The following is an 11,916-nucleotide window of genomic DNA, read 5'->3' as shown; positions in this document are numbered from 1 at the left end:
TTTGTTTTCAGGGAGACTGTTATGATCCACTTTATTTTACGTCTAGTCTAAAATAAAGCGGCTCACGAAAGTGTCATTATAGTATAAAATGTAGACAATAATTAGGTCAAATTGAAGCACACATGTTAGGGTTATAGTCAATCAAAAGTCATGTAAGTTGAATTAAAGAGGGCTCTGGTTGTGTTGACAATTTGAACTCATTCTCATTTTATTCCTCCCCGGGTTTAATACAATTACTGCGCCCTTAACCACATCTGCTGGGGCCGCATAGTTACGTAAGCACGCACGTACGTACGCAACGGTAGCGGTTGTCGTGCGCGCGCTCTAGTATTAGTAGCCACAAGCTCGCGCACGTCGGCGTTGTGCTCAGTGGACTGACAGAGAGAGGGAGAGAGAGAGAGAGAGAGAGAGAGAGAGAGAGAGAGAGAGAGAGAGAGAGAGAGAGAGAGAGTAGCAGAGCTTTGCAATAGTCGTAGTGACCCGTTCCCACTCACGCGCCCCCTCCTCTTTAGCTAAAATGTCAAAGTTGGACCAGGTACTCGTTCTCGAGCCTCCTTCCGACCTCAAATTTAAAGGTAAGGTGCGCCGCAATGTGCCTGTTGCTTGACAAACGTCCCGGTGGTTCGTGACGGCGTGTTTTGGGGCTCCAAATGTAATTTTTACACTCACTCCAGCGGCTCGTCGTAGGCTGCGTGCTAGCGAACGTTCAGCGCCATTTTAAGTTAGCCGCGGACTGGACGGGCCGCCACTTCCTCCTCGCGCTCCGGTGACGCGGGCGAGCCGGGCCTCGAGGCCACGCTGGCGGCCAAAGGTGGCGGTGTGATGCCGGGGCACGCTGACGTCGCTGGAAGTGAACGTGTTAGCAATGTTAGCATGGCCACAACAGCTCTCATTCAAGTTTGAATGGTTAGGGAATGACTGAATGTGTGCAATGGGAATTGTACACTTTGTCATAGCAAGCAATTTCAGAGACTGACAGTTGTAGCAAAAAAATCTAACTTGGCGAATTATCATTATGCAACTCACTTTTGTGAAATTGTGTAAAACCACCCAGCTTTAGGGTAATGTGGAAAAACATTCGGGTGCCGGGCAGTGCTGTGTAGCTGCACCTGGTTAGCTTTCAGTGATGTGTCATTTAATCGTTGGCTAGGCAGACCAGCCCAAGTGTTAGCTTGTCAAAAACGACCCCTTTTTCAACTTCCTTCCAAACAATCCCCGTCTCCCAACCCCCACTTGTAACATTTGTTGAGTACAACTGTTGCTTGTTATGCTGATGAATGTGTACTAGTAATGCGCTTGCAGGGAACGTTGTCAACCTATACAATTAATGTATTCTGTCGTTTACTCAACTCAACTGTATTTATAGAGCACTTTAAAACAACCATCGCAGTATACAAAGTGCTGTACATGGAGCAAATATCATATATACAACAATAAAACAACAAATTAATAATAAAGACAGTAGAAAGCACCAAACAGTAAGATTAAGATCAAGTCCGAGTCATGCCGTGTCAAATGCCATAGAATACAAATGAGTTTTGAGACGAGTTTTAAAGATTGGCAGCGAGGGGACTTGCCGAATGTTCAGTGGGAGCTCATTCCAAAGGGAGGGACCAGCAACGGAAAAGGCTCGATAGCCTCTGCTTAGTTCTTGGTACTTCTAATAATGTCTGGTCCGCAGACCTGAAGCGCCGGGCAGGTGTGTAGGGGCGGTTGAGCTCAGACAGGTAAGGTGGCGCGAGGCCATTTAAAGATTTGAAAACAAGTAATGGGATCTTAAAAAGAACTCTAAAATGTATCGGAGGCCCGTGAAGGGATGCCAGCGTAGGAGTTATGTGCTCCCTCTTACGAGTACCAGTCAAGAGGTGAGCAGCAGCATTCTGGACCAGCTGGAGACGCTTAATGGAGGATTGGCTGACTCCAAAGTAAAGTGCATTACAGTAATCCAGCCGGGATGTGACGAAGGCATGAATTACTGTCTCAAAGTGCACATGAGAAGGAAGAGGTTTTACTTTGGCCAGCTGCTTTTAAGGTGAAAGAAGCTGGATTGAACAACGGCACCAATTTGCCGGTCAATTTTAAAATCACTGTCCAGTTTAAGACCCAAGTTTGAGACTGTTGACTTCAGATAAGGAGACAGAGGGCCCAAGTCTACAGGATGGGCTTAATTTGGTCAAGAGCCTGGGTTAAGGAAAATGTCCCCACCAAAATATAAAAGCTATGTTTAGTTCTTGTGGTACAATCTGTGTTTTACACATTTGTAAACCCCCATTTACTGTATTTGCAAATGTTTCTTAAAAACATGTTAAACTATTGGGTGAAAAAACCCCGCATCTACTCGAGCCAAATTGTGTTAACGTTTTTGTGTAAAGTTGAGTTGATATCGTCTAAAGAAAGTCGGGTGTCACAACTTAAATAGCGCACATTGAACATTATTTATGAGAAGAGCGGTGTGGGCAGTCGAATAAATGACCTAATACTGCTATTACTTTATTCTTAGTAATAACACTCTTTGTATCCCCAATAACTAGCAAGTCAGTGTATTGACGACGTAAATGTTTTAAGACAAACTTGCTTAAAAAAAAAGTAGTAAAATAATAAGTAATAATCTTTATGGCTGTGACTTAGGACAAAACTGAAATACATGTTTATCATTGATGTACAAAAAAAACCTATATATGTAAATGCGAGCAAATCTAAACATTGGTGATTGTTGTCTTTTTGGTTCTGTGGTAACGGCGTGTGTTATAAAAAAACAGGATTGACATTTCAAGTTATCGTAGGTGCCATGTTTGAGCATATACCGAACACCACAATTAAATAGGATATAAAGATTTAAATTGGCTTTGAATCATTGTTTCATACATGAATTGTGCATTAACGTGTGCGTCGCCACCGGGGCGCAGTGTAATGCGGATAAACATGAGCTGCACAAAGATATGCACAACTGCCCAATAAGCTGCAAAATAACTTGATTGTTGCAGAAGATAAAGAATAGATGCAAACTGTTGTCTGCTCCGACTGCATGTTATGCGACTGCTTCTGTTCAAATACACGTTGTTTAAAGGTGTATCATTTCCACAAAATTCAGGCTAGTTTTGTTCGCCCGTTTATGGCATTTTGCATCAAGGGTTAGCTTTAAGGTAGTGGACTTTACTATGGGAAAAAAAATTCTTCATTTTAAATGCACATGTAATTCTTTGTTTTTACGTATAGTTCGACAGTAAACTTCAACTGGGCAGGGCAATAAACAACTGAAGTCTTTTTCTTTTTTTTCTTTTTTTTTGAATTGCTCACTTTCTGCCAAAATACTGCTTGCTGTGAAGCTGGCAAAAAAAAAAAAAGAACTGAAATGACAGTTTGGATTTCAAAATAACTCGAGCAAACTCAAGGTGACACAGATTTTGTGTTCTTTCTGTTACACCTTAATTGTAAATCCTCCGAAAATTGTGAGTACCTTGATTGCGATAAACTGGTTTTGACTACCGTAAACCCAACACCGTGTTTCCCACTGAAGTCAAAACGTAGCATGTTTGAGTTCAAAACATGAATTAAGAGTTAAAGTTCAGAATGGCTGCAAGCTATTGGTCACTTTGTTTTGGACGCAGACATAAATGTGTCTCAGGTTGATCCTCACAAAAATATTTCGTGTCCCTGAATTGAGCCTACAATTCGTACTTAATGATTAGCAGTCTGCCATACGGCATCAATGTTCTCCGGTCAGATTTAATGAATAAGCCCAATTGACGTAATGAATCCAAACATCAGATTACAGTATGTGATCGAACCCACTCGATTGAATTAATGAAGCAAAACACAGACTATTTTTTTCACTATTGAATAATGCTCAGACTCTACTTTTCAACATACCAACGAATAACGGACTCTCTCATCACATGTCCTCAGCCATCTGAGATTCATCTAGTTAGATAGAAGAGGACAGCCCTGTTTTCTTTTTTCCTTTTTTTTTCCCCCTCCCTGCTATTTTTAGACCACAACCAGGCCTGGGGGATCCAAACTTGGCTGGCATGCAACAAGATGAGCCAAGGTGTCAGCTCGGGGTTAGGTAAAAGACGGGGAGGCAGTGTGGGTGTACAATGTGCGTATTTATTTTGGAGTCATTTCCATGCTGCCTTGAGTTGTTGTGCTCGCTGTGTATTTGCTTATTTTTATTTTTTTGGAATGGACTTTCTATACTAGTCCTTTTCCAGTGGACACTTCTTGCCGTTAACTCTTTTCCACTTTGCTGCAGTGTTGCCCGGTGTAATACGCCGCAGTAGGACCGTCAATCAGGGTTCTACTACGGTGGCCCGCTTCCGCTACGCGACCGTGTCGGGCTACCCGAAGTTCACCGGCGCTGGCCTGACCAGGCCAGTACAAATTTCATAAATAAATACAATACAATGCAATCAATGATATGTTTCTTTTTAAAAAAAAATTCAATATTCTATATTTGCAGTCATCAATATTTGTCAGCTGTGGGCATGTGAAACCCTTTCAGGCTTTTCTATATAAATACGTTTGACTTGACATGACCGTGCTACGCACATTTTTTATTTGTTCCATAAGAAAAGGTTTGAACACGATATAAAACCCAGGAACTATCAAATGTTAAGTATTCAATTAGATTTGATATTGAACAGAAAACATTGAAAAATAAAGTAACACACACAGAAGTACTATTTTCCTGAATGTGTAAATAAGTGTAAATAATACAATATCAAAATCTTAAATTTGAAACATATTGTATAATGAGGAATACAGAACCAGGATCAGTTGTAGTGGGGGTGCTGCCTCCCAAAAAGGTTTAATTTAGGACCCCATCGATTATTGCGGCACAATTCAACTATCCAAGTTCCCGCCAAGCCATGACTTTTTCAATTGCTGCTCATCTTCTCCTCCTCCTTCCCAAAACGAGAACAGTCAGGGCTCTCTCGTGCCACGATGAAAGATGCTTCTTGTCGAGCTACAGCTTACCTAATGGCAAAATCTCTGTTTTTACTTCTTGGTGGACTGCTACATCAGCACTTCCAAATAAGGACACGCTGGCAACTGGGTCGCCGTTGTCATCGTCATGTTGCCGCGCGACTTTTACACTGAGCGAGAGCAGTGCGTAAAGAGCTTTATTGTTTGTTTGTTTTTTGGTGACCTCTGCTTTGTCCTAGTTTTGTACTCCACAGTCTCCACATGGCTGCAGCATTACAATTCCTCGCTGTCCAGTCTCCTCTGGGACATGGTCTGTTTTACAGGAAGTGTCCAAGGGAACGTTGAAAGGGTTCTCAATGCCTGTGTTTGGGCTAACAGGCAAGCATAAGACATCAAAAAGCATCATGCGCTTGAAATTTTTAAAATGGAACAACGATGCGACATCTCGACGTGCTCTAACTATTCAAAAACAAAATAAAAAACATATTGATTATTTTTTTTTTTTTTTGGTGCTAATCAGGTTAGATATTTTAGTTTTATCGTGTCTGCTTGATTAGGGTCGAGTGGTTCATATTACTGGCAATGGCCACAAATTTCTGGGTTTATTTCGGAGCTCCCGTTGTCCTCAACAGACGGCGTGATTGACGAGGTCGTACCGGTTTGCAGGAATGTCCTGGTGACGCACCTGTGCCCGCGCGCGTGCGTGTGCCACAACACTGCCATGATTGTGTTCTGCAAGCGGGTCATGCCTGTCGTCTTATCTTTCTGAGCAGCCAGTGTGAATGTAGCCTTTTGTCAACACTCGCCAAGCTTAATGCACAGCCTTTAATACCTTACAACCTGACGTGCACAAACACCGAATTCACGTTTTTTTTTTTTCCGAGTGAGAAAAGCCAACACGCTCGTCGTGTTCATCTCTGTCAAAAAACATGCATCGACAAACTCAAACGCATCAAATGAAACACAAAAAAAGGAAGCACAAATGTGTACTTTAGAATCCGGTATGCTTATTGTCAGTAGTATCGATGATGCTACAAGACATTAGCATCAGCTACGCTATCGGCGTCCGCTATGCTTTTGCATGGTGGAAACAGTTTTGCTACTGGCCGTTAGAATTGGCTTTCCTCGCGGTCCAAGTGCGGAAATAAAGGACTCATTCGTGAAAGTCTGTGGTTGGATGCGGTTACGTATCCTCGCGAGGATCAGTATTTGGTCTGGGTCATCTTGTGACCGAGCTTGCCTCCCATTAGGGTCCTAACTCTGTCAGCTGTATTTAGCCTTAATGAGTCATGACATGGTGAAAAACAGCTCAATCAGCGCTAGCTCGCCGCGGAGAAAAGGCCGTCTCATGATGCTCGCGTCTGCTTTCCAACTTTAAATGTGATCTACTCTCAAATCCGGCGCGCGTTATGATACTGCCTGATGCAAAGTACGGCACTCGAGCATCACAAGTTGTTTTTTTGAGCTGATTTGTTAATGAAATCCAGGAGTCTTGGAATCTGAAAATCATGTACCCCTGAATCTTTTTATCAGACCACAAGTACCCACTCACTCATTTGTATAAATTTAGATTTCGAGCCAGAATTGAACCCTATACTTCTGCACTGTGAGGCGGACGCGCTGACAGCTGATTTGTGAGGGGCGGTCGCATGCTGATTCTCATGCCCGTTAGCGTCGCCGATTCAAATGTCTTGCGGTAAAGCAGATTTACATTGCCTGGTACCGTGGCTGATTATTATGTCCAATAACCTGGCTGACTAACGTGCGGTGACTTAGTCGGTCGATTTGTAAATCCATCAACGTCAACTCTTAAGGACTCTCGAACCGTCTCAAGTCATATAGGTGGTCCCAATCGAGGGGCGCCTTTCATCCCGCTTAGTCCATTGAAGTCAGTCGGACGCTTTAATGGCAGGACGTTCACACGAGCTCCAGCAAAGCCTCGATTCAATTATTCCTTGTAATCACATCGGCCTAATCGAGTTGCGCTACTACTGTTCAAACGACGTCTTGAAGTTCTTTTTGAACTCTTTTCCGACCTTGGAAATACAGAATTTCCACTCTGTGATTAGTATTGAAACGATAGCTGTCACTAACATATCTTCTAACATATCTCTTTTTCTATCAAATACACAGTGACCTTGACATTGTGCTAGTATGTGCGGGCTCGGATTTAAGTTCACGCAGTGCTGGATGTTTTTGCTCCACTTTGTAGTCATTTCATAAAACATTCAAGTTGATGTTTGTCCTTTTTTTTAACTTTAAAGTGACCTTTTTTTCCTCCATTGACTGAATTCGCGCGTCTGCAACAAATGTCCCTGCCATAAACATGGACACTAGCCAAACGTGGTTGCACGTGCCAAAAATATGTTTTAAAAATTATTATTGCTTTGAAGAAATTCTGTGGTAGACTTGTTTTTTTTTTAACCTTTTTTAACCTTAGTTGAAACTGTACAAATCAGTCAAAACGATCTGTGGTTGTAACTCCACGCTTTTGTCATCCTGCCCTCCGCCAGGTCCGTTCACAGATGTCGTCACGACCAACCTCAAGCTGAAGAACCCCTCCGAAAGAAGAGTGTGCTTCAAAGTCAAGACGACGGCGCCGCGCCGGTATTGCGTACGGCCCAACAGCGGCATCATCGAAGCGGGAGCCGCCGTCAACATCTCTGGTCAGTGAAGCTTGCGCGTTTTCCGCTAAGTTCCTACAGTTTGTTTGGCCTTGGTCAGCTCGGGTAACTGCGCTTTATACACAGAAAACAAACAGGAGCTCATTCGGAAAAAAATATATATATATATATATATATATATATATATATATCACTTTTCCCTAAGATATCCGCTCTTGACTCATTCACTCCCAAAGACGTTTTTAAACGTCTTCTCGGACTTGGTCTAGAATTGGCTGGTACTGAATGAGTTTTAATATCATCTCCGGCCCAATAGTCTGACGGTTTCACCCTAACTGTGTTGACTCTGTTTTGCCGTCCCTTCCTCAGTTATGCTACAGCCCTTTGACTACGACCCCAATGAGAAGAGCAAACACAAATTCATGGTGCAGACAATCTTCGCTCCACCCAACGTCTCTGACATGGACTCTATGGTGAGGAACATGCATGCCGCGTGACGGTTCAAGTGTGCCCTTTCTGCCACCAGAGGGAAGCAATATCCCAGTGATATGTTACCACACCGGACTCTTATGATGATGTCGTGTGAGATCAGCTTGTTTATCGTGTTTCTGTGAACACGTTCCATGTGGCATGATTGTGTAAATGTGGCGAAATATTTTAGATTTTGCAGAAGTGCGCGTTCACATGGCAGGATAGGCGGGAAATGTGACGATGGATAACGTTTCCCCACTCTGCTTTCTTTCTCTGCCGCCGCCGCCAGTGGAAAGACGCAAAACCCGATGACCTCATGGATTCCAAGTTAAGATGCATCTTCGAGTTGCCTTCTGAAAATGATAAGATGGTGAGAATGAGGCTATTCCTTTCACCATGAGTTTCAAGATAAGGGGATGGAGGGAGGGGTGGGGGGGCGGGGAATGTGTAATAGGCATCTCCAATTTATTCGGTGCTGGTGCTTTTCAAGGTGTACATGTGGAAACATTGTATTAAAAAGTGAAATACAACTGAACTGTACATAAGCGGTGATTCTTTGGCGTAACACTAAAGGAGTCTGTGTGCTACGGGTGGTGCTCGTAGTTCACCAGGCATGGTGCAAGATCTATTTGATGAACAAAAACTCCCAAAACTTGAAAGCATTCAATATTAAAAAAAAAATAATAATAATAATTGGCCCTCTGAATTTTTTTATTTTAAAGAAATTAACTCTTCCAGGGCATTTGAATTGATTGAATGTGACTGTACATGCTGACTGTAAACACCGCCCCAAACTTGACCGTACTCGGTGTCCCCCTCCCTGTTTTCAGAATGACGCGGACTCGAGCAAATCTGCCCCGGTGATGAACTCCGCCAAGGCCGACCTGCCCTCAGCTGCCACCGCCGCCGCCGCAGCAGCAGCACCAACCCCCGCCGTTTTGGCCACCGCTTCTGCCTCATCATTGGATGACAACGAGATGAAGAAGTTGCTGGAGAAGTGTAAGCGGTTGCAGTCCGAGATGGGCAAAATGGCCGAGGAGAACCGGCATTTAAAGGTGAGACCCCCCCCCCCCCCCCCCCCAAGTCCCCTCGCAGTGACGGTTAAAGTGCGTTCTCGCTGGTGCCAGGGCCTGGCTGATTTCGTGGTATCTTAGAATATTATAGAAAGATGCCAGAAATATGCAGCTGTTCTTAAGAAACCCCCCCCCCCCACCAAAAACACAAATATTTGTAACAAACTGTGAATGGCTTGTGTTCCACTGTAATCTCATCGACATTTGTCAGTCAAGCGGTTAAAATTGACAAAAATAAATCTGGTATTGCCTTCCAGTCCAAACCCGAGTTGACATGGGCACACTTTGCTTGTCTCCTCCAGGACGACAGCGCTCGCATGAGGAAGATGGCGCGCTCGGATCACGTGAGCGCCTCCTCAGCCGCTTCGCTGCCCTCCCTCCTGGTGGTCATCGCGGCCATCTTCATCGGCTTCTTCCTAGGGAAGTTCATCTTGTAGACTCACGAGTTGGCGGCGGCGTCTCCGCGCCCCTCCTTCCTCTCGAACCAAGTGTTTGTGTTGACGTCTGCCATATCACCGACAGCGTGGGCATCCGGGCCAACACGCGTGTACAATAAAGGGGTTGCCTTTTTCCCCTCCCCCTCTCCCCACACGGTTAAGCGCCAGCACGCGTCCAGAAAGCAAAGGTGAAGAAAGTGATTTTTTTTTTTTTCTGGAAGGCTTCACGTCTTGTGACAGTTCTGCCAGTCCACATGGAAGTGAATCATAACCACCTCTCTCTCTCTTTTGTTGCTTTTAATCGGTGTGGGCTCACTTGTTTTAATGAAATTCTTTTTAAAAGAAAGACAGAAGAACTTACATCACCTTCACTGGATCACTTCTTTCTTGCTTCTACTTCTTGGAATGTTCACGTCCAGTTGGGGCTCAAGGTGCCTCCTTCCTCCTTGTACATTTTGTCTATTCTTTACCCATCAATGCAGACTTTCTATTATCATACAAATATTCTATTCCCATCTGAGGCAAACATTGACTGAAATGGGTCTCCATTCTTAAATCATGTTCTATGATATTAAACATTGAAAATAAAATGGAGAAAAAAAAGTGGTGCTTTCCATTTGAGTCGATTCCTCCTTGAACTGTAATCCTGAAGCATCAGTGTGCAAGTGTATTGCTGTGCGTGAACGGAGTGTATTGTTAGGAGTGATGTGTCGGTTGCGAACGAGCCGGTACAAAGAGCAGGCTCTGTCATTTTCCTTCTCTCTCTCTCTCTCTCTCTCTCTCTCTTTCTCTCTTTCTCTCTTTCTCTCTCTCTTCTCTCTCTCTCTCCCTCTCTTATGCCTCTCTCTCTCTTTCACGTCTCTGAAGCGAGGTTTGGCAGTGGCTCAGCTGCAGTGGTCAGAGAGGTAGACCAGAAGAGAAAGGGGAGGGAAGAGGGGCTTGGTAGGTACTGCACGGAGTGCACGCTGAGCACATGCTCCGTCGTGTCTGCACAGCCACAGATAGACTGTAGGAATTGACTTTCCCAGTTCCAACTCGTCCAGAGGATCATAAACACAACAAAGACCAACATGGTGAGACAGCACCTGATAAAGGTACCCAAGGAGTGGAATTTATTTCGGTAAGACTGTACTTGTAAAGGTGAGAGCCACTTCAGGCGAAGGTTTGTCATTCCTATTGGTCACCAGTTTCGTAAAGACCATGTCAATACTAGTGATGGGATTTTCGGCTCTTTTGTATAGCAGGGCGTTTTTAGCCGAAAAAAATGACCATGTACATAGTTAGGCGTTTTCAGTCGAAAAAAACGACCATGTATAAAGTAAGGCGTTTTTAGCCGACAAAAACGACCACGTATAGCAAGGCGTTTTTAGCCGACAAAAACGACCATGTATAGGAAGACGTTTTTAGCCGAAAAAAACGACCATATATAGTAAGGCGTTGTTAGCCCAAAAAAACTACCATGTATCGTAAGAGGTTTTTAGCCGAAAAAAACGACCATGTATAGTAAGGCGTTTTTAGCCGAAAAAAACCGACCATGTATAGGAAGGCGTTTTTGGCCAAAAAAAAAGACCATGTATAGTAGGGCATTTTATCCGCAAAAAACGTCCGAAAAAAACATGTATAAGAAGGTGTTTTTAGTCGAAAAAAAACAGACCATGTATCGTAAGGCGTTTTTAGCCGAAAATAACGACCATGTATAGTAAGGCGTTTTTAGCCGACAAAAACGACCACGTATAGTAAGGCGTTTTTAGCCGAAAAAAAACGACCATGTATAGTAAGGCGTTTTTAGCCGAAAAAAATGACCATGTATATAGTTAGGCGTTTTTAGCCGAAAAAAACGACCATGTATAGTAAGGCGTTTTTAGCCGACAAAAACGACCACGTATAGTAAGGCGTTTTTAGCCGAAAAAAACGACCATGTATAGTAAGGCGTTTTTAGCCGAAAAAAAACGACCGTGTATAGTAAGGCGTTTTTAGCCGAAAAAAATGACCATGTCTAGAAGGCGTTTTTAGCCGAAAATAATGACCATGTATAGTAAGGCGTTTTTAGCCGAAAAAAACGACCATGTATAGAAAGGCGTTTTTAGCTGAAATAAACGACCATGTATAGTAAGGCGTTTTTAGCGGAAAAAAACCGACCATGTATAGTAAGGCATTTTTAGCCGAAAAAAATGACCATGTATAGTAAGGCGTTTTTAGCCGAATAAAACGACCATGTATAGTAAGGCTTTTTTAGCCGACAAAAACGACCACGTATAGTAAGGCGTTTTTAGCCGAAAAAAACGACCATGTATAGTAAGGCGTTTTTAGCCGACAAAAATGACCATGTTTAGTAAGGCGTTTTTAGCTGAAAAAAACGACCATGTATAGTAAGGTGTTTTTAGC

The 11,916-nt window shown here is 43.4% G+C and overlaps 1 protein-coding gene across 2 annotated transcripts; it reads left to right on the top strand.

The window, feature by feature from the left end:
- The first annotated feature begins 370 nt into the window (after positions 1-370).
- vapal (VAMP (vesicle-associated membrane protein)-associated protein A, like) lies at positions 371-10,134 on the top strand. Of its 2 annotated transcripts, none has more exons than XM_086129616.1 (6): positions 371-575; positions 7,440-7,592; positions 7,920-8,023; positions 8,311-8,391; positions 8,852-9,076; positions 9,397-10,134. In XM_086129616.1, the coding sequence occupies exons 1-6, from the start codon at positions 518-520 to the stop codon at positions 9,529-9,531; spliced, it is 756 nt and encodes a 251-aa protein (XP_085985742.1). In that variant the 5' UTR covers positions 371-517; the 3' UTR covers positions 9,532-10,134. The 2 variants fall into 2 exon arrangements, with proteins under 2 accessions (XP_085985742.1, XP_085985743.1); XM_086129617.1 differs by lacking the exon at positions 371-575 and adding an exon at positions 4,412-5,304.
- The last annotated feature ends 1,782 nt before the right edge of the window (positions 10,135-11,916 follow it).

This window comes from Hippocampus guttulatus, chromosome 14 (genome assembly GCF_054856545.1).
Source record: "Hippocampus guttulatus isolate MCC_2025c chromosome 14, RoL_Hgut_1.0, whole genome shotgun sequence".
In the NCBI taxonomy this organism is placed as follows: Eukaryota; Metazoa; Chordata; class Actinopteri; order Syngnathiformes; family Syngnathidae; genus Hippocampus; species Hippocampus guttulatus.
This window is presented reverse-complemented; position numbering and strand designations above follow the sequence as displayed.

Excerpts from the sequence above, each read along its gene's own strand:
- vapal (XM_086129616.1), top strand. The coding sequence starts at position 518 with ATGTCAAAGTTGGACCAGGTACTCGTTCTCGAGCCTCCTTCCGACCTC. Across the intron at positions 8,392-8,851 it reads CTTCTGAAAATGATAAGATG|AATGACGCGGACTCGAGCAA; the intron begins GTGAGAATGAGG and ends CCCTGTTTTCAG. Across the intron at positions 9,077-9,396 it reads AGGAGAACCGGCATTTAAAG|GACGACAGCGCTCGCATGAG; the intron begins GTGAGACCCCCC and ends TGTCTCCTCCAG.